The 21,828-nt window shown below is 36.0% G+C and overlaps 1 protein-coding gene across 1 annotated transcript in view; it reads left to right on the forward strand.

Moving 5' to 3' along the window:
* Window positions 1–21,828, forward strand: part of LOC131060776 (uncharacterized) — a 191,640-nt gene that overhangs the window by 41,835 nt on the left and 127,977 nt on the right. The window contains exon 2 of the mRNA XM_057994166.2: window positions 17,558–17,667. Within this exon, the coding sequence (XP_057850149.1) occupies window positions 17,558–17,667 (110 nt within the window). The remainder of the gene's footprint in view (window positions 1–17,557; window positions 17,668–21,828) is intronic.

The following is a 21,828-nucleotide window of genomic DNA, read 5'->3' on the forward strand; positions in this document are numbered from 1 at the left end:
AGGTCTCATGCATTTCTTTCTAGGGTTAGAAGTATGGCAAAGACCTAATGAGATTATTCTAAGTCAAGGAAAATATACCATTGATATTTTGAAGAGGTTTGGAATGTTAGATTGTAAATCTATGTCTACTCCTATGGAATCCAACTTGAAGAAGTTGAGTGAATCTGCAACTAGTTCAGATCTTGTGGATCCTATTGAGTATCGACAGTTGATCGGATCCTTGATGTATCTAGTTAACACTAGACCCTACATTTGCTATGCAGTGAGTGCTCTCAGTCAGTTCATGTGTGAACCTAGACAGATTCATGTAGTTGCAACCAAGCATATCTTGAGATACTTGCATGCCACAGTTGGATATGGATTGAAGTACTCTTCCAACACAGTACTGAAATTGGAAGGTTATTTTGATTCTGAATGGGCAGGAAGTGTCACTGATTGTAAGAAGAGCACTTCTGGAGTTTGCTTTAGCTTGGGATCCGCTATGATTTCCTGGTGTAGTAGGAAACAGTCTTCAGTGGTATTGAGTACTGCAGAAGGAGAATACATTGCAGCATGTGTGGCAGCTAGAGAAGCATTGTGGCTTCAAAAACTCCTTGCAGGATTGTTTGGACAACCTTGGGAGCTTACAGTTATCCATAGTGATAACCAGAGCTGTGTGAAGCTTTTTGCCAATCCAGTATTTCATGATAGAACAAAGCATGTGGAAATCTAGTATCACTATATCAGGGATATGGTGCAAAGGAATGCTGTTCAGCTGAAGTACATCAACACTGATGAAATAACAACAGATGTTCTCACCAAGCCTCTTGCTCTAGTGAAGTTTGCATACTTTCGAGATAAGCTTGGAGTTGTGAAGAATGAAGCACTGGCTGAGAGGGAGTCTCAACATCAGTGATACATTGAGATGTACCTTCCACCCTCTGCAAGTAGGCATGGTGGTAATGCACTCTTCTCTGGGAGAAGTTTGAGTTGAAAGCCCTCTTCCACCCTCTGCGAATAGGCATGGTGGATCCACCCTCTGCGAGTAGGTATGGTGGATGTCATGGAAGAAATTCCATGATGAGCTTGGTCACCCTTTGGGAGCAGCTATGGTGAACGTCATGTTGAGATGACAATGAGCACTCATGTTCTCCATCCATGGGAGTAGCCATGATGGACCCACCCTCTGGGAGTAGCCATGGTGGTAGTCACTATGTGACTCAATTATTTAGAAGGTATCCTCCCTAGCTAAGAGGGAGTGTTGTTTTGTAGCTAGGTCGGATTCCTTCTAGGGCCGACCTAGTACATAAAATGCTAAGTGGCCTATCGGCCTTAGCATTTTGGCTTATAACCCTATTTGGGCCAGGCCCTATTTGGGCGATGGGTGTAACTTGTATAACTGGCTGTTATATGTAATTTGTAATAATGATATAGGTCAAGACCTATTCATATAACTTGTAAAGCATTTGAAATTATAGTGTATTTTGGCGCCAAAATACACAAGGCCGACCAAGGGTTATTGTATGTGTCATCTCTTATATATGAAAGGTGATTTGAAGATCACAAGCAATCAATCGCAAGCGAATTATCACTCTCATATGCGACTGATCTCTGCACTTGCGAATCTTCCTAGGGCAGCGAATACTTGTCTTTGCATCAGCGAATTTGCCTAAGGTGGAGCAAATCTATGTTACTGTTGGTGAGGTCATTCTAAGGCTAAGCGAATACTATCCTGGGCTGCCGAACTTGTCTCAAACTAGGCGAAGTATCTTAGGACTGTCGAATTCAGTCTCAGATTAGCTTACTGTAACAACGACGTGCATATACATTCAGTCTCAGATTAGCTTACTGTAACAACGACTTGCATATACATTCAGTCCTCTATCTTCAGATAAGTTTCGCTCTAGTTGATGTGTGCCCTAAAGGAGGGTAAAGATTGTAATCTGCTACTGTGTTTATTCTAATCAGATCTGAGACATTTCTTGCTGGTTTTTTCACCTCCAATAGGGAGGTTTTCCCAGGGTATCACTGTGTTATGTGTTGCATTTGTGCTTTCTTTTTGTTTACTTCCAGTCTAATCGCTAAAATTAACAAAGACAAGAGAAAGAACAAGAAGAAGAAACAAAAAAGAAGTAGAAGAATAAGCAAGAAGCAAGAAAAAGAAAAAAGTTAGCATTGAGGACAATGCTTTTGTAAAGATGGGGGCAATAAGACAGAGAAACCACAAGAGAAAGTGAAAGAGAAAGAGCAAGAGCAAGAGAAAGAGCGAGAGCAAGAGAAAGACAAAGACAAAGACAAAGAACAAGGGAAATAACAAGACAAGAGAAAGAACAAGAAGAAGAAACAAAAAAGAAGTAGAAGAATAAGCAAGAAGCAAGAAAAAGAAAAATGTTAGCATTGAGGACAATGGTTTTGTAAAGATGGGGGCAATGTTATGTCCCTAACCCTATAGCATGTATTGTGTTATGAGTAGTCAGCTGGGCTACCTTAACTCTTACATAATATTTTATTATAATCATATATAGGTATGTGGGTTGTACTAGGAGTCATATGTAAGCATTTATGATGGCCAAGGTGATATATTAGGCATAAGTATGGTATATATAGGAGGTATAGGCTAGTTATTAGGATCATGTTTAGTATTGAGTTCTAATTGAAGAATGTTGGAGGTATCCCCCTCGAAGTGTATAGGAGGTTGCCTCCTCGAAGTGGCATATTATTGTTAGTCATTTGCAACATATTTTATATTCTTGTGCAAGTTATTTCATTACAATGTATACATTGATCAAATGAGTGCATAAGTGGATTTGAGTTGAAGGAAACAACATTTTAAATATATAAAAACTCTCAAGTGTTTAAGGTGCATACAACTGATGGATTATATTCATGGCATCAAAAATTAAAATCACATTGAGTCATGAACTATGGTAGAGAGGAGCCTATATCACTCAACCCAACATCACTAGCTCTATGTGGGGTCCTGTGCTCATATCGTTGTCAAGTTTGCGTTGTTTTTGAAGCCATAGGGATTTACTTGGAAAATTGGAAGTACAAATGTAATTCAATTACCTGGGATTTGATTGGGAAAAAATCGAGAGTAAAAAAGTTACTTTTCCATCCAACATGGCCCAAAATGAGTTTTTGTTTCTTTAAAAAAATTTAAGTGGGAATTTCCGAGTAGCAACCGCTTGTGGGGTTGAAGGATAATGCTCTCAAGGGATTGAAGAATGGTTCCCCATGCTTGCTTCTTCTTGTGATATAGGGTGGGGTTGAGGAGTAGAGCCCTTGGCACCAAGCCCAAACTAATGTCTCTCTTACCACTTAGTTTTCATGGTGCATGCTATTCTTGATAATTTTATCACTTTTAGTGAAGCTCAAAGAGTCTAGTTTGCAACCCTCAAAAAACATGATTGTTAGAGCCATAGAGTAGTAACTAGGCCCGAACTATGTTTGCTGGTTTTTGCTTCAATGGATTGTATTTTAGCTTGAAATGCTCTTTTTTTCTCCTTGGTTATACTTGCAAATGAAATCAATAGCATTTAGAAGTGATGTAAGTCCTTTTTAAGTTTATAAGTTTTAGTTTTTAATTTCTTTTTGCTTTTTTCTATTGTTTTATCTCTTTTTGATGGCTAATTCTAAGGCTTGAGAGTTGGCGAGTCCTATGAGTTTGGCAGATTTGATGAGTTTGTCCAAACTTGCTAGGAATAAGTTTGAGTCTTTGGGACTTGTTTACCTCTTCTCATCTTGAGAGTCGCTAATTTTGGTGAGTTTTTTGCGAGTCTTGTAACTATGAGAAGATGTACCTTGCCCAATATTCATTTGAGAGGTGCATTAGGCCAAAATATATGTACACTTCAGTATTACCAAGACAATATCAATGCTCTAGCAAAATTTCTATTGGCCTTATGTGCACATTGACATTGAGTACCAAGTTAAGTCCTACATTCCCTATTACATCACTAGGCTCACAAATAGGAAGCTTGGGCATTACACCCTTCTATTAGTTCCAATAAGGTCTTGAGAATCCCTCAACATGTGTTTCTTGAGGAGATTCCTTATGGCAAAATGTTAGCATGATTTTGTATTTGTTGTGGTAGACATATTCTCAAAGATGGCCATCATGATCCCATGCAAGAAATGCATCATTGCTTTGGATGCCACGTGCCTTATTTTCACTCATCTTTGGATCCTTTTTTGCTTGCCAACATCTATCATATTTCATTGCTATCTACAGTTTGTTAGTCATTTTTGGCAAACGTTGTGGACAATGTTAGCTATATATGAATGGATTGCTTTACAATTTCCCATCCATAGATAGATAAATGGCAAATTAGAGGCGTTCAACTACACTTTGCACATCTATAATAGCGCTCACTGACGCACATCGGATGCTAACTTTTATGCATCGTTTTTCCACAACCTTTTGTTTCTTGTTTCTGCAGATTTTCAAGGTTTATTATGGTATCATTCTCCTCCTCACCTCATCCCAACCTCATGTCCTCCCCCACAATCTTCCTTCTACCCTTCCTTACGGACTTTTGAAGTGGAACTAGATTTCTTCCTTTCCTCATTCCCTATCCAAATCTCGTGTTTTGTTTTGCAAGTTTTCCCCACACCTTTCCACCTTTCTTCCTTGCAAAATTCCTTTGCACCTTTGAATCTTCTTCCTCTTCTCCACCTCCACTTCTTCCATCTGGTCCCACATGTTTTTCCCATATCCCCTCTCATCTTTTTTCATATGGACTTTTATGTGGACTTTAGGACTTCATTCTAAATGTCTGATTCCCATGTCCACCTCCACATTGAAATCCCACAACGGTTCTTGAATTTTTTCCTTCATTTCATTTTGTGTGGAGTTCAAGCCAACTTTTTGACCATATTTACAACTTGGACACCTTGTTGTAGCATGTAGTTCCACACACTTTTCTCGCATCTTCTTCCTAATGCTCTCTTCATTCATTTTGGCCCTTTTGTGGAGGTTCTTTGGACTTCAGAACTTTCCATTTTGCCATCCAATTTTCACGTCTAGCCTTACCTGAAACCCTGAATATATTGTTCTCACATCTTACTCCACTTTGGATCCCGACGTTTCTTCCTATTTGCCTCAACCACTTTCTTGCACTTCCCAAAATATCATTAGTGCTTAATTTGATTCTTGCAACTACTAGATTGGGCTTTCCTATCGACAAAACATTCATCTTCCCAAGGGTGTGAATCCAAGTTTGAAATCAATGGTGGATGATGAAGAACACCTTGCTACCATGAATGTGGTGGCTGAAATTTCAGATGTAGGTAACCTTACAGTAGTTCTAGGCTGCCATTTTAGTGGATTTCATGAGATTTCAACGTGTTCCAACACACAACATTAATGAGATTAGGTTCTTAGTTGAATTCTAGCGAGCAATTCAACGACCAAACAAAGTGTTATAAAAGTGTCGATCAAATTTCATTTTCACATGATTGCAAGCACCAAAGTGCTTCTAGGGTTTCAAGTCTTTCAAGTTAGCTGTTTGTTGGCAACATATTTTGAAAGTAATATAGAGATGGTTAGTTTGTAGCAGATATTTGTAAATAAATGTTTCTTTGGCCATTTGTAGATCTTTAGGGGAAATCCCAAGCGACAAATTGTGATAGATTTTTCTAGCTTAGGGTTTCCCGTTGCCATATTTGATATTTCTTGGTATGAATATAATAAGAATTTGATAATTATCACAACACTTTAATGCATTGCAGATATTATTTTTAGTAATCTTTCCCTTGTTGTATATGGATTTTTGGAGTTGGGAGAGGGAGCCACCATGAATGCGGTGGCTGAAATTTCAGATGTAGGTAACCTTACACTAGTTCTAGGTTGCCATTTTAGTGGATTTCATGGGATTTCAATGTGTTCCAACACACAACATTAATGAGATTAGGTTCTGAGTTGAATTCTAGCGAGCAATTCAACTACAAAACAAAGTGTTATAAATATTTGTTTATTTGAAAGAACAAGTGTCGATCAAATTTCATTTTCACACGATTGCAAGCATGTAATGTCCATACATTGAAATAGAATTTAATGGTAAATAATAATAATAAAATTAAAATTCAAAAGAATAAAAATAAAAATAAAATAAAAATATAAAAGAATATAATTAAAGTTTAATTAAGTTAATGAATGGTCAAAAGACATGGAATGAAAAGTTGTGACTCCCTCAAACATGAGATATATAAGGGAGATGAGAACCTCATTTGAGAGGGGGATGATTTGGGAATCAGAAGTGCAGATCTGATTAATATAAGAAGTTCAGATCTGATTGTGAAAGGTTGTGTCCCTTTCAAAGGGCAGAAATAATGAAGAGTTGCACTCTTTCAAAGGGTGCTAATGGTGAAAGGGTGTGTCTCTTGCCAAAAAGCAATACATGATGAAGAGGTGAGACCTCTCCCTCACATTGAGAGATATAAAGGAAAGGAATCAAAAGCCTCCAGTGATATCACCATCGATCAGATCAGATCAGATCAGATCTGTTATTAAGTTACAGGCAGTAACATCTTTGTTCTAGGTGGTATGCATGGGGATGTGCTGAATATGTATGCTTAATATATGAAGCTTGATAATGTTCTTATGCAGAATTTAGTAGTAATATTAATATAGACTGCAATATGTATTACAGTCATACTTAATTTCATATACATTTATAGTACATGAAAGACTATTATATATATAGCCCATTCCTAATATTCTGCTAATACGTTTGGAGGATGGGAATGATTTGTGCAAAAGGGAAAGGCAGTCTAATTCCACACCAATCAGGTGGTCTCAAGATGTGGTAAGGATCAGTGATCCAGAAACCTTGGATGGGGTAAGGACCTGCATCCGGAAACCTTGAGGGACCTTGTTTGTAGTTTGGTTTCTCAGTGCCCTACCACCATAATTACCCCTTCCTCCATTAGGGTTAGGTAGTAACCAGGTTAGACCATAATATAGAGGGTTAGGATTTAATATGAAGAAATAGTAGTAATAAGCATAATAACATTTGGTAAGGCATTCAATGATGCATGGCAATTGTTGATAACATGACAACTTCCTAGTAAGGGACATTACAAAGCATCAAAGAGCTTCTAGGGTTTCAAGTCTTTTAAGTCCATTTGTTTATTAGTATCATATTTTGTAAGTCATATGGAGATGGCTAAAGTGTAGCAGATATTTGTAACCAAATGTTTCTTTGGCCATTTGTAGATCTTGAGGGAAAATCCCAAGGGACAAATTGTGATAGGTTTTTTTAATATACCGGATTTTTTTTTTTGATTTTTAGCACAATAAGAATTACAAACAAACACGTAACCCGTTAAGGTTAGAAAATATAAACTCAATGATTGCTGAAATTGTAACCCTTCCACTTTCTGATCACCAAGTGCCCAATGTGGGAAGGTGAGAGCATATGGTAATAAGGGGTTCGTTAGTTCATTGATCTACTGGAAATTATAAAACAAGTACAATGCTGGGCGGCAAGCCAACTCCTTCTACTTTTCAGTGGGATGAAGAACAAGAACTTGGCGATAAACCAGCCAAGGAAACAAAACATAACCAGAACCAAATCACTCTACCGCTTATGCAACGGGAGGACTTATGCATAAAAAACTATCACTCAACCGCATATTTCACGGGAGGACAATACGTATCAACCACTTATTCAGTGGGAGGACAAAAGCACACGAAATTACAAACATAGGCGGCCCAACCAGCCTCTTCCACTTATGCAGTGGGGATTACAATGAGCACTTCAAGTTCAATATGAGGTTAGTACTACTAACCAATGATACAAGATGATTACAATGAAGTACTACAACATTCAATCATAGACTAGAATTGATTTTAGGCTAAAACATAAAAACAACAATTTTGAAATAAATACCAGCATCTCCAGAAATGGGCCAGCAGCATGGAAATGCACATAACTCTTCCGAATCAGCTTCAAAATGCTCACGAACTCAGGCAAACAACTGTTATGACCAAGGCAAATCAACTAGGAGCTCAAACTAGCACCCAAATCACCACACACAGAAGGAACGCAAACCAAGGCACTCCAAGAAAGGTACAACCAGCTGCAAATTTCGGTTTGCTCTCAAAAAATCATATCATCACCAAACCCAACGCCTTTCTAGACGAATGATCGCCTCTCCAAGGCGCTTCCAACGAGCCTCTACCCAGAAGAAACGGACACTCAGGCAAAGAGTTATAATCAGAAAATCCGCTTCAGCTACTCCAAACCGGCAACATAGAAAACTCACCAAAACTCTAAAACTGAAAATCCTCACACCAAAATCAACTCTAAATCACACCCACCAGCTAGGTACTATATTGCAAGTACGAAACTGTGCTAGCTAGGAAGCCTCAACTCCAAAGCTCAGTTTTGCTCTCCATTTCGGCAGCTTAACAATGCAAATTCTTTAGATGATCCAAATGAGAGCCCAAGGCTCTTATTTATAACTTTTTTCTCCTTAAGTTCAAATGCAACTGCGCCCAAATACATCCAAATTACATGTCACTTCATTATTCCCCCCAAAGGCGCCCAAATACATTTAAAAAATATGAAATAAATCCCTCAAGGGTGGCATCCCCTTCCCTTAGGCAAGTTAGAACTTTTGCCTAGGATAATAACTTGCAAACAAGACATTGAGTGATGTTCATGAAATAATTCGATTTCCCTTATGCCAATGACTTAGGAAAATTTGATAAAATCACTTTGAATAAAATAAACTTCTATTTCCCAAAGTCGTCCAAAATAATATAATTAAATATTAACCTTAGAATGCAGTGTTAATATTTAATAAATCATCCTGCAAGCCAAATACTGCTCAAAACCCAAATGAATTGAGGACTGAAGTGTTGGACCATCCACCAGACTGAACTAAATCTTTGAACTGCCTTGCTATAAATAGAATCACGTGAACTAGTACTTACTAAAAATAGTAAGTCAAGCAATATAGCTCCAAAAAACATCATCTTCACACCTAGTGGTAGAACATGGAAAACTTTGTAAGATAGCATCATCTAAACAGTCAATCCCTGACTTACTAAAAATAGTAAGTTCATGCTGCACCAATGTTTGAAACCCTAATTCTTCATTCCACATAGCCTATGGGTCCCTGAGATAGGCCAATGGACCACTGAAAGCACATCATTGAGAAGGGGACATTACAGTTTTTCTAGCTCAGGATTTCTTGTTATCATATTTCTTGGTATGAATATAATAAGAATTTGATAATTATCACAACACTTTAATGCATTTCAGATATTATTTTTAGTAATCTTTCCCTTATTTCATATGGATTTTTGGAGTTTGGAGAGGGAGCTACCATGAACGTAGTGGCTGAAATTTCAGATGTAGGTAACCTTCCACTAGTTCTAGGCTGCCATTTTAGTGCATTCCATGGGATTTCAATGTATTCCAATACACAACATTAATTAGATTAGGTTCTCAGTTGAATTCTAGTGAGCAATTCAATATCCAAACAAAGTGTTATATCGATCGAATTTCGTTTTCACATGATTGCAAGTACCAAAGAGCTTCTAGGGTTTCAAGTCTTTCAAGTCTAGTTTTTTCTTAACAACATATTTTGTAAGTCATATAGGGATGGCTAGTTTTTAGCAGATATTTGTTACTAAATGTTTCTTTGGCCATTTGTAGACCTTTAGGGGAAATCCCAATGGACAAATTGTGACAGGTTTTTCTAGCTTTGGGTTTCCTGTTACCATATTTCTTGGTATGAATATAATAAGAATTTGATAGTTCCCACAACACTTTAATGTATTGTCGATATTATTTGTAGTAATCTTTCCCTTATTGCATATGGATTTTTGGAGTTTGGAGGGGATTATTAAGCATTGCTTGATATCATATCTCTATTTTTATTTTGATATGTTGTTCTTCTTGGTTGACAATGACTTTGTAACCCATTGAATAGGCATCGGTCCTAGAAGTGTTTGATCCTCCATCCATTTAAAATGAAAAACATTGTTAACTAGTAGAGTTTGTATGCTTTTCATGATTTAGTGATTCATCTAGGGAAATGTCTCCAACAAGCCTTAATAATTTTGTGCTTAGTGAATCATGTTTTGCATATCTTTATCAGCTTAATCTAGGTTATGTGTAGTAGGTTAGTCTTTGATTTGGTGACGACTAGTCTACATTTTGTACTACTACAAGTTTGTCTATTTGTCTTTCTTTAGTTGTGGCGAAAACTTTTTAAAGATTACTTATAGGAATACCCTCCTAGGTTTAGTTGAGCCAAGTGAAGGAGAGATTATCCACTCTTAGCAATTGGCTTGTTATCACTCACTCTTTGTGTGATATCCCTTCCTAGTTCTGACCTCAAACTACTGATTAGAGGCTCAAGGAATATCATCAAACACTTTGCATACAACCTCTATGCTTGCTGAATTTGTGTTTCAGTTTGTTTATGCTTGCTTGAAATGATGTCAAATGTGATTGAAATGCTTGCAAATGATGTTTTTGAATGCTTCTAATGATGCATGATTGGTTGATAATATAATAGAAATGATATAATAACTATTTTTGACCTTTCTCATACATATAAGTGACTGAAATCAACTTGTACAGCGAGTTGACATATTGTCAAACACTTTCCATGCATCCTAGGATAACCGATATGCACCTACAGCAACTAGGTATTAATGGAAACACTTAGCATGCATCTTTCAATTCCCAAATGCAAATCTTTATGCCAATTAGCCACTTACAACAATTAAGCATTTTGACAAACAAATGGCATGCAACCCTGTATCTCTTTCATTTATATGCTAAACCAAGTATAATGCTGATATACAGCTGATCTAAATGCGATGCCAAGTCTCTTGGCTTACAATCAAAGGTCGTTCCAGTGGCTGATATAAAATGTGCACCTACAGCACTGTTGATGGCAGTGATCAGATTTATTCCTTTAGACAAATAAAAATGCAAGTAATGAACCTGGAGTATAATTCTGTTATAAATCAATGATGCCAAGGGATACCTAGCAGCAATGAAGATGCCTCCACAATGAAGAATCTGAAGAAACACGTCCCTGCTGTAGCTGTATATAATCTGCAAATTAAATGTTTGATTTCCTGTTGTATAATGGCAGCCAATATGAATCTCCAGGTCTACTGTAGATATACCTCCCAATCCTTCAAACCCTAGATGAAATCTTCCACCTATTAGCACAAATTGGATTCCTGGATGAAGCCCACGATTAGGCAATAATCTCAGCTGATATCTCACAGCCTGAAAATTGCACAAACACTGAAGAGTTGACGTTCTCCAATGGCTGGAAGTGCTGGAAACTCTTGGTTTCTTCCCACCACTCAAGAAAGAGGAATAACAAATGCTCAATCATAATGAATTCAATCTTCTCTTGGCACTTTATATATTTCTCATGAAAGGGTCGATTTCCCTCTAAAAAGTGCCTTTTAAATCATTTAATGACATTACCAAGACAACTAATATCCTCCTTGGTTTAGGCACTTAAATAATTAAATAACATGGCCTCCTTTTAATGAAGAATGGACCCTTGAGTTATAAAGTGCATATATAACATTAAGATATAACTTTTTTGTTAATATTTGACTTTATTTCATTAAACGTCCCTTATATTATAATGTCCAAATATTAATCATTATTATTCATTTATAATTAATTATTAACAAAGTATAACTTTAATAATAATTAAAATATGATAACTCCAATAATAACCATTAATTCTCAATTCTACAAACACCATAGGGTAGTCCACTGCGTCCACTGTTAATCTGGATGCCTTACTAAAAATAGAAAGGGTCCCTCTCAATCAACCGTTGACTTACTATAAATAGTAAGTGTGTGAAATTGAGCCAAACAAAGAACAATCCTGAACACTTTTGACCTTCGGAATGGGAATAAGCCTCGTGCATTGCCAACTGGGACCCTCTAACCGTCAGTCTTAGCCTACGAGGGCGAATAATAGGCCAATCCAATTATAAATCATATCATCCCAAAAAGGGGACATTACACTATGTAGATGAGTTGATCTCTCCACCCTTCAAGAAGGATATTTCCTTGGCTTTGAAATGAATTGACCCCTCTAGAAGTGTGAGTAGTGTTGTTGGACCTAATAGTTCCTAACTTTATCTGGGAGCTCCTTGAATCACTACTATAACTAGAATTAATTTTTCTGTGTTCCTAACTTGATTGAGTTTGTGATTTGCTATTATTGGACTTCACCGTAAAAGGAGCAAACTATGTGCTAGAAATTCTTAGGACAAGCATTATTATAAATGTCTTGCTTGATATTTTTCTTGACAAGAGGCTAGGAGTGCTTGAAGAGGATTTGAAGAGGGTCTATGATAGATATGGCTATTCTTTAGAGAAGAGGGTCTCTTATTTTGTGTTGCATTGAAAGGTGCAAATCAAATTGCCAACACATTTGTAGGAAAGGCATGCTATGTGTCTATCCTTTTTTAGAAAAGCTGGTTGGCTCTTCATAGGAACATCTTATTAATAGTTGCACAAGTCTTGGTAAAACCTAGTCAGCACCTATAATAAGCATGCGCTGCTATATGTCAATACACTTTATGTTTGATTAAAATATACATTGCTCAGGGAGTTGCATGTTGGTTAAGGGCATTGCAAATCTCACCAATCACAAACTTTTATCTATCTATTTAGAGACACATGCCTTTGAATACTTGTTGCATATTTGAACCGGACACTTTCTTGTTTACCTCTTTATGACAGGTGCCTTTGAAGGGTGTTGTCAATTTTGACTAAAAAAAAAATCTGATCCTTGAATTTTGGGGCACATGATTGTACAATGCTCAACTTTTTTACTTGAATGAAAAATTGCCCTTCCTTTCTCTATGGTGCATGACTTATAATCTTGCCTGCAACATTAATTCTCAAACAATTCACTTCCCTTCCATAAAAGTGTGTGACAATGTACAAGCATGCAACATTTAGGTTGAAACTTTGTCTCCACATATTAGTAGTGCTCAAACAACTAGGGCACAATTTTCAAAACTAAAAAGCTTGTTCTTCTATTTAATGATGCAGGCCCATAAATACATTTTGTAATCTCAAAAACATTGCTTTACTACGTGGTGTGTGCCTTTGAATGGGCTAGTAATTTTCAGTTTGAAAAATTTCTCTCTTATCATTGGTGTGCATCTAATAACTTGAATGTAACCTGTGTTAGCTTGAAACATATTTCACCTCATAATGGCCCACACCTATTCATGCCTTTGCAGATTTTGGCTAATAAAACTTGCATTCACTTTTATTCCAATGTGCTCCAATCAACTAGGTGCAATTTATTTTCGTATCTTGATCAGTTTTTGCAATGTTTTCACCTTTCAAACTCCATTCGTTTCCATAACAGATGCATCTGAAGTCTCTTTTTGTTGTTCTTGCAAAGACACATATGATAGCTGGTGAAAATGAGATTAAGGATCATAATCAAGCTTTGAAACATGACTCATACTTTGAGGAAACAACAAATTTTTAGCTGATGTTGGGACACATTATGAAATTTATTTTTTGGGTACAACACATTGAAGGAGCACAAGACATTGAAGAGGAGCAATATTCTGAGCCAAAAATAGAAGAGAAAGAGCCACTGTTGGAACAACCAACTATTTTTTGTCATGCTCCCTCAGGTGTCATTACATTGTAGACACTTAAGGTAAGAGGATGCTTAAAGAAGCAAAGATTTGCAATATTGATTGATTCAGGGAGTATTTATAGCTTCATTGACATAAATCACCAACACATCTCAATTACTTCTTTTGCCTTACACTAGAGTTCCATGTGATGATTTTTGATTGTAGCACAATTAGTTGTTTTTCTGAGCCACCATCTTAAGTTGGAAACGGATGATTGCAGATTGGAAAGTACCATGTTTTTTGTTCCCATAGGGGGTGCCAATATTGTAGGAGTCTAGGAGTATAATGGTTGATTGTGCTAGGGACTATTGAGATGAATTTTTAGGAGCTTTTTATAAGATTTCAGTTGAGAGCAGCACAAGAGAACTTCAAGGATCACAAGTAAAAATCCCACACATGGTTAGCTCTCATCAAATGGCCAAATTGCTGAAAAAGGGCTCTTCAAGATTTGTGGCGCAACTATTTTCTTTGGAGGGCACACTACTTTGTTCACCACAACCATAAGATTTGAAGATGACCAACATAATGGCTTCATTATTTGATGGGTGTACATTTCAATTTTAAAATTTTTTAATAGTAAATTACTGTATAGAGAAACATTTGTCTTCTAAAGAATAACAAAAATGGGTCACTGAGGTGTTGGGTTGTGAATTTCAGATTATCTGTAAGAAAGGCAAAGAGAATGTGGTAGCGGATACACTCTCAGGAGGGGAAGACTGCATGAGCATTTTCAGGGGCTTTTTCAGTACCTAAAGTAGATAAGGTAGTTCTCAAGTTACAACCATATAAGCAACTATCCCTCAAACAACAAAAGGGACAACAAGATTGCACTCAAGTATTATGGCACTTATAAGTTTTTGCAATGCATTGTTGGTGTAGAAACGAAATGGAGTCGCCCACATATTCTAAAACTCATCCTATTTTTCATGTCTCATGTTTGAAGGTAATTTGTGACAAAGCCCTAGTGTAATGTCCCCACTTTGAAATAAAATTTAATAATAAATAATAATAATAAAATTAAAATACAAAAGAATAAAAAATAAAAATTAAATTAAAATATAAAAGAATATATTTAAATATAATTAAAATTTGATTAAAGTTAATGAATGGTCAAAAGGCATGAAATGATAAGTTGTGACTCCCCCAAATATAAGGTATAAAAGGGAGAAGAGAACTCATTTGAAAGGGGGATAATTTGGGGAATCAGAAGTGCAGATCTGATTTAAAAAAGTGCAGATCTGATTATGAAAGGTTGTGTCCCTTCCAAAGGGCAGAAATAATGAATAGTTGCACTCTTTCAAATGGTGCTAATGGTGAAAGGGTGTGTCTCTTGCCAAAGGGCATACATGATGAAGAGGTGTGGCCTCTCCCTCATATTGAGAGATAGAAAGGAAAGGAATCAAATCATCCAGTGAGATCACCTTGGATCAGATCAGATCAGAACTGTTATTAAGTTAGAGGCAGTAACATCCTTGTTCTTGGTGGTATGCATGGGGATGTGCTTAATATGTATGCTTAATATATGAAGCTTGATAATGTTCTTATGCAGACTTTAATAGTAATATTAATATAGACTGCAATATGTATGACAGTCATACTTAATTTCATGTACATTCATAGAACATGAAAGACTATTATATTAATGATCTAGACTTTAATTCATTTGCTAATGGCTATGAGAGGATAGGTTGGTGTTTGTAGGGAAAGTCAAATAAACCCATCACAAGTGATGGTGAGCCCAAGATGGGTAGGGACGTAATCCTGGGCCTTGAGGGAGCGTCTTTGTAGTTGGTGTTAGCACCCTATGACAGTAAATCCCCATCCCTCATTAGGATTAGGAAAGAAGCTAAGATAGGAGTTAATGTAATGAATGTTGAATGTTTTATGGATACTAATTCGTGTAATAGTTTAAGAAATATTTATTGAAGCATAATAATGTATAGTAATGTGTGTTAATCCATTGGGAAACATGCAGCCTCCTAATAGGGGACAAATGGTATCAGAGCTTTGATCCTGCCATCTTGCAGGGTAAACACAAATCAATGAATCATTCTAGTCAATAAGAAGGAATCTAACAATATGTTACACCTAGTTCAAATGGCATTCCTAGAGGTGAATGAATTTTGGAATCGAAGGTTATCATGCAAACATAGAGCAAGAGTCTAAGGAAGAGGATGATCAAGGAATATTTCATCAAGTGGAAGAATTTACTGCAAGAAGATTGCAATTGGGAAGATGAAGGATTCTTAGAGTAATACCCACAATTGCATATGTTGAGGACACCAATTCTTTGAGGAAGGGGGGACCATGGTACACTTTTGATTCTAGAGTTGTATAGGGATATGTATTAGCTGACTAGGCACACATTATCTCTATTATTAGTTCCCAGATCTAATAATTGTAAGCTTAGTATGCCTATGTTGGGGTTAGTGGTTTACCACTCTATTATGTTATTAGGAGGCCTGCATATAGGAGGTAGTAGGTAGTAGTGGAAAATCATATTGCGAAGTCTATTTTTTATAAGTTATTGTTAGACTTGAAATGTTGCCCCTCAAAGTGGCTCTACTTCTCATATGTATGTTATGCTTTTAGTTTTGCCATCAAGTCATGTATTTGCCCTCATTTGTTGGTATTGAAATTCTAAGTTTAGGTGTTAAATATGAGTTATTGTCTCTTTGTTTTTCCGTTTAGTGGCTTAAAGTTCTAAAATACAAAAGTGCTATGTGGCATTCTAGTCAAGATGAATTAGCTTGCTTACAATTCCTTTTTTTGTATGAGTAATGTGTTTCCTATTGATGCTTTTGCTTTCTCTTGGATGTTAGCTTTGCATTCTTGTTTTTTGTTTCTTTTATTGCTCTTATTTTTTATTATTAGGGTTTGTGCCCAATGACTGTTATGAGACTTTTTCCCCAAAGTGAAAGAAGAATGTTATTTCTCTTTGGTTAAAAAAGAGATGTAAGTAAAAGTCATGTAAAAATCCTTAAGATTAAAAGGGGTAAAAAATAATTATGCCATTATTTTTGAAAAAAGATAATAGAATAAGTGATTATCAAGATAGAATAGTCCCGATAGGAAAAATTGAAAAGAATTAATTTTTAATGTTAATCGTGATGTGAAAGAATGTGATGGTTTGAAAACCAACCCTTAAAAGATTAGTCAAGGAAGAAGGTGGTTTGGTGGGCATTGGAGAAGGGGCATACTAAGTATGTCAAACAGTCAACTTAGGGTATAGGGTGCGCCTAGGATTGTCCTAGCCATGGCTTTGTGTTGAGGGGTTGGTTTGTTGAGCATGTTTTACATGCTATGTTTTGAATAGAACTATTCCTCTTGGTGTATGCCATAGTTATAAGAGGGCCTAAATCACTGATATCTTCTTTGGTGAGAGTTGACATCTTTAGAGTTGTCTTGGATAAGTATTCCCTGACATTTTATTTGAATATAAGTTTTGAATGTTGATGATAATAAATATAAACATTCACTATTATTTTTAATATTGAATTTCCTATTCTAAATATTGATTTATGTATCTATATTTTATTCAAATGTTGTTTCTTCTAACAGTGTCTACTCACCCCTTAAAAATATATTATATTGTGTTGGATATGGAAATTAGCAGGTTATAATGATAACTTTGGGGTGTGATACCATTCCACTTGCTTTTTTTGTTGTATAGCTTGGTCTTAGTAATGAAATGGTAATATCAAAAATTACTTTAAATAAAAAGAATATGACAACTGAAGAGAAAACTTGAGCATGTTTTTAGTATTGCAAAATGTGGAATTTAGTGTTTCTGTTGGAAGTTTACATTAAATTATCAGTTCAAAATAAAGGGTACCATTCAGAATTATTGTGCAGCTAAGAAAAATTCAAATACTCATTTTTTCCCTAATGTGTTTATAGCTGAGGTGGTGGTTGGATCGGCAGCATGGATTGGGAGAGGTCTATCTTGTGTTTGTGCACAACGAGCAGTGAACAATGACAAAGTCTCTCTGACGTTGACTCCTTATCAAGTAAGTATATCAACTGATTCCATGGAATCTGGTGAATCTTTATGAGTCAAGATTAACTATTTGATTGAGATGCGTACATACTTTTTTTAATTAAAAAAGAATATTTAAACAAAAATGATTTTACAAAGTCCATTTGGTAAAGTTGATTTTTAATCCAAGATTGAATTAGCAAGAATACAAAGTTACAGAGTTAAAAATTTATAGAGGCTGTTTGTATTACTTATATCTGTTTCAATACAGCCATGATAGGACAACATCCATTTCCCAAACGTTACAGATCCATTGCAGGGCTTGACAGAGACATGATTAAACATTTAATATGCTGCTTATAGCACCTGACTTAGCTAGACTTAAAGCTATTGTGCCATAATCGTAATAACTAGATTATCAATACAAAATGTTAAGGCTAATGGCTAACTACAAGGAAAATCACATTTGACAGTAACCAAACCAATAAATAATCCACATAGTTGATATGACCCCAACCTTAATGAAACCAAAATATTGCAAACTCTAAACAAAAATGAAAAAAGGTCTAAACCCTTTACTGGGTGGGTTGAATTGGAAGCATTGATGTGGGAACTAAAGGGCTCTGTAGAATTTTTTCGCCAGATCATTCACCCGATAATGAGGAACTTGTCTTTCAAGAATGAGACTCTTCATAGCAGTGTTCAAGTTAGCTGCAAAGTTTAATAGGCACTTTTTCAACATATTACTTTATTATTAATGTCATTCTATGGTCATTAAAAGCATTTTTAATATGCTGCCTATGCCTGCACTAGTTTTCCACACCTCATCCCCATAATGTTGTTCAGCACATTCTGTCCCAATCTTGATCTTTTGAGTGTTTTTTTCCATAAGACTTAATTTGTGATCTATCCTTTCCTTTGACATTTCATTTGTGTGAAGTCCTGCCTTATAATATGGGTCGAGGGCTCATAGAAAGTAAATAAAATGATGTTTTTCTATGTTCCCACTCACTTGTCTAAAGTTTACCCCCTGAATGGTTGAAAACTTTCTGTCCTTTAACTATCCTTTTGGGAATTATATCTCTCGCAGTACCCATATTGTGGGCTGTAATGTCAACACATAACAAAAGGGCACCATCTTTCATCTTGAGAATTCATGGTGCTCTCCACAATGATAGATTTATTCCATTGATTTCTTAGATAAGGAGCTTCTATGCTTCATCTTACATTGTCACAACTCAATTTGGATGTTTGTGAGGTGCTTGAGAGGATTACTCAACTTCTCAACCAAGTCAATAGCATAGTTAACCTTTCTTCTTGGTGTATATATTGATACTGGAACTCTTGTCAAACTGGATTTTTTCCAAGCTTGGGACAAGTTGTGACTTGTTGCATAATCAACAAGAGTTGGACTGATGACCAAGAATCTCACTTTGCACTTCCACCATGCTGGTTGGGTGCCTGTTTTATGGCCATGAATTTCAGTATAAGTTCTCATGGGAGCATTGACTTTATCTGTAATAGTTGCTGTTATGTGTGTTTTTTTAAGACAAATAAATCTTTTCCTGTCGAGGAAGTGTTTATTGTGATGCACCTTGTGTCTTCACCTAAATCAATCAATGGCTTAAGCAGTTTTAGAAAGAATTTCAGACACAAATAAGCAATGAAGGTGACAGATAGATGAAAAAGACATGGAAGAAGCTCTTGTAAAGCAGAAATGGAAATCATCAGTGAAGAATGCTTTTCTTGCTGAATAAAATCATTTAAAACTTGATAACTAATCCTACTATTTTGTATATCTAAAGAGTTAACTAGAAAGAGGAATGCATATGTTTTTATGGTTTTTCTTATTTCTCTTATGGCCCTCATTAATTTTTCTGTCGTTTTTTTGATCTTTGATTGCTTTTTAATGTAATTTTTTACTGAGGATCATGTGGGCCACCATGTGAGACTAACTTGATCGTCAAAAAAAGTAGGAATTGAGCCATTTTTTTTTTTTAAATGCCAAGGGTCAGACTGCTGAAAAGAGACAGAAAATCCATCAAGTTCCTAACTATTTCTGGGGCGTTTCTGGTCCATTTTCATTTCAGAACATTTATGGAACGTGAAACAAAAGGTTCAAGGAATTTTATCCAATGAAGCCATCACCAGATCACATTCAAGGATCAGTGTCCTTTGATGTTTATTGTCATAAAATATCAGGTGTTTGAGACTCCCAACTGTACTTTCTCTCCTCCCAACACAAACTTTGTTGAACACTACTAGATGTAGAGAGGGGTGGGTGAATCAGCTTACACTTAAAACTTGATCAGATTTAACATTCATTCTATCTACCATATGCATAAATGTAAATAACTGAAATCACAAAAGCAAACATACATAACACCAAGATTTTTATGTGGAAAACCCAAAGAGGGAAAAACCACAGTGAGAATCACACTCACAATATATAAGAAATTGTTTACAATGTTTAGGCAAATTGCCAAGGAGCTCACTGCCCCTGAGAGGACTTGCTAAACTAAGGCGCACAACCTTAGGGCAAGATACAAGAAGGGCTTGCACAGTTGAAGATCACTTCTTCAGGGCAAGATACATAAGCTCATTCAAATACAATGATATCAAAAGATTCAACTGTAAGAGTATTGCATCACAATGCGGAATACAGTTTAATACTTGTCTGAAATAGCTTTTACCATTGCTCTGTAACATATCCAAACCTTTTAGTTGCTTCACTTCTTATTCACATATATCACATACCTTATATCATTTATTTACACAATGACTGACATATATATATCAACTGCAACACCTAGAATATTCATTAGGTCGACCAAAATTGATGAAGTGTGTGTAAGCATAATTGCCAGCCTCAAAAACAATCTCCAATGCAAATGTGGAGGGCAAATGAAACGTGTGAAGGTTCACACCATGTCACCACACCTTCTCTATATCTCCAAAATAGCTCTACACCATCCACATGAAATCAATTGGACCAAAAAACACATAGCTCTCCATCTTCAAAATGAGTTTTTTTGCAGCTTCACAAGTTCCTGGAACAGATACTGATGTCACCACCTGAGAATCTTTCAAAATTTTGACCATGCTTGTGAGATGCATATCAACCATATTCCTTAGTCTAAAAAAGTTTCTCTTTACATGCTCTTTCTAATCCACCAGCCAATTTAGCTTTGTATATTGATTTTCTATTTCTATTCTATTTCTATTCTCAGATAAATAAACTTAGACATCTCTAGAATACGAGCCTCAAGAATTTCAATATCCTTATGAATTTTACTTGTGGACTCGGGCTAGAAATGACAAAACTTGTATACCTTTATCACACTATCCACACTCTGCTCAAACGCTGCAATACCATCCTTTAGATGGTTGTGTCTGTACACACATATTCACAAGCTTATTCAGTTTGTCCTCTGTCAACCTCTTCTTTGCATCATTTAAACTTGTTGCTTCGAGACCGGAAGCATATCCCTTCAAATATTCTAATAGAGTTCGCAGTTGCTCTTCATCACTCAAGGATTCATCCAATTTAACATTCAGAAGTTTCTCTTGGAGAAATGTCAACATATTCTCAATTAGTTCAGCTAAATACTTCTTTCTAACGGTATGATGAAAGACACCACCCAAATGAAACATTTGGAGGGGTGATAATTTGTCCAAATCCAATCTTCCTTGTGTTACCGGTACTTGTAATACCTTTGGTGTCACTATCGGCTCAAATTTCATCTACAACTGACTTAACTTGGGAACACTGGAAGATTCACCTATAGACACTCTTTTGACTGGCTTTTCTTTCTCCTTTGTTAGACTCATTTCTTCCATCTTTTCGGTCATTTGCTTGGTTCTTTTCTCTATCTTCTCTTCTTCATGCTTCTCACTTTCTGTTTCTTCACCTTTCCCCTTCTCCATTTCTTTGTTAGCAACTTGTAATGTCCCCTACTAGGTTTAGGCCTGTTTTAACCATAATTAATCTATTTCAATATACTTATGACTTAAACTAAATTGATTAGGAGACAAATCTATCTTAACATGAATCAAATCTGTGATATTCCATAGTTCAATTTATTTATCAATTATTAATAAGTAGATTGTTCATCTACCATACTAGATATTTTAATTTTATCATCCATAATTCTTAATGCACTGTTTAATTCTTTTTACTACTCCAGTTTTA

The sequence above is a fragment of the Cryptomeria japonica genome, chromosome 10 (assembly GCF_030272615.1).
Source record: "Cryptomeria japonica chromosome 10, Sugi_1.0, whole genome shotgun sequence".
In the NCBI taxonomy this organism is placed as follows: Eukaryota; Viridiplantae; Streptophyta; class Pinopsida; order Cupressales; family Cupressaceae; genus Cryptomeria; species Cryptomeria japonica.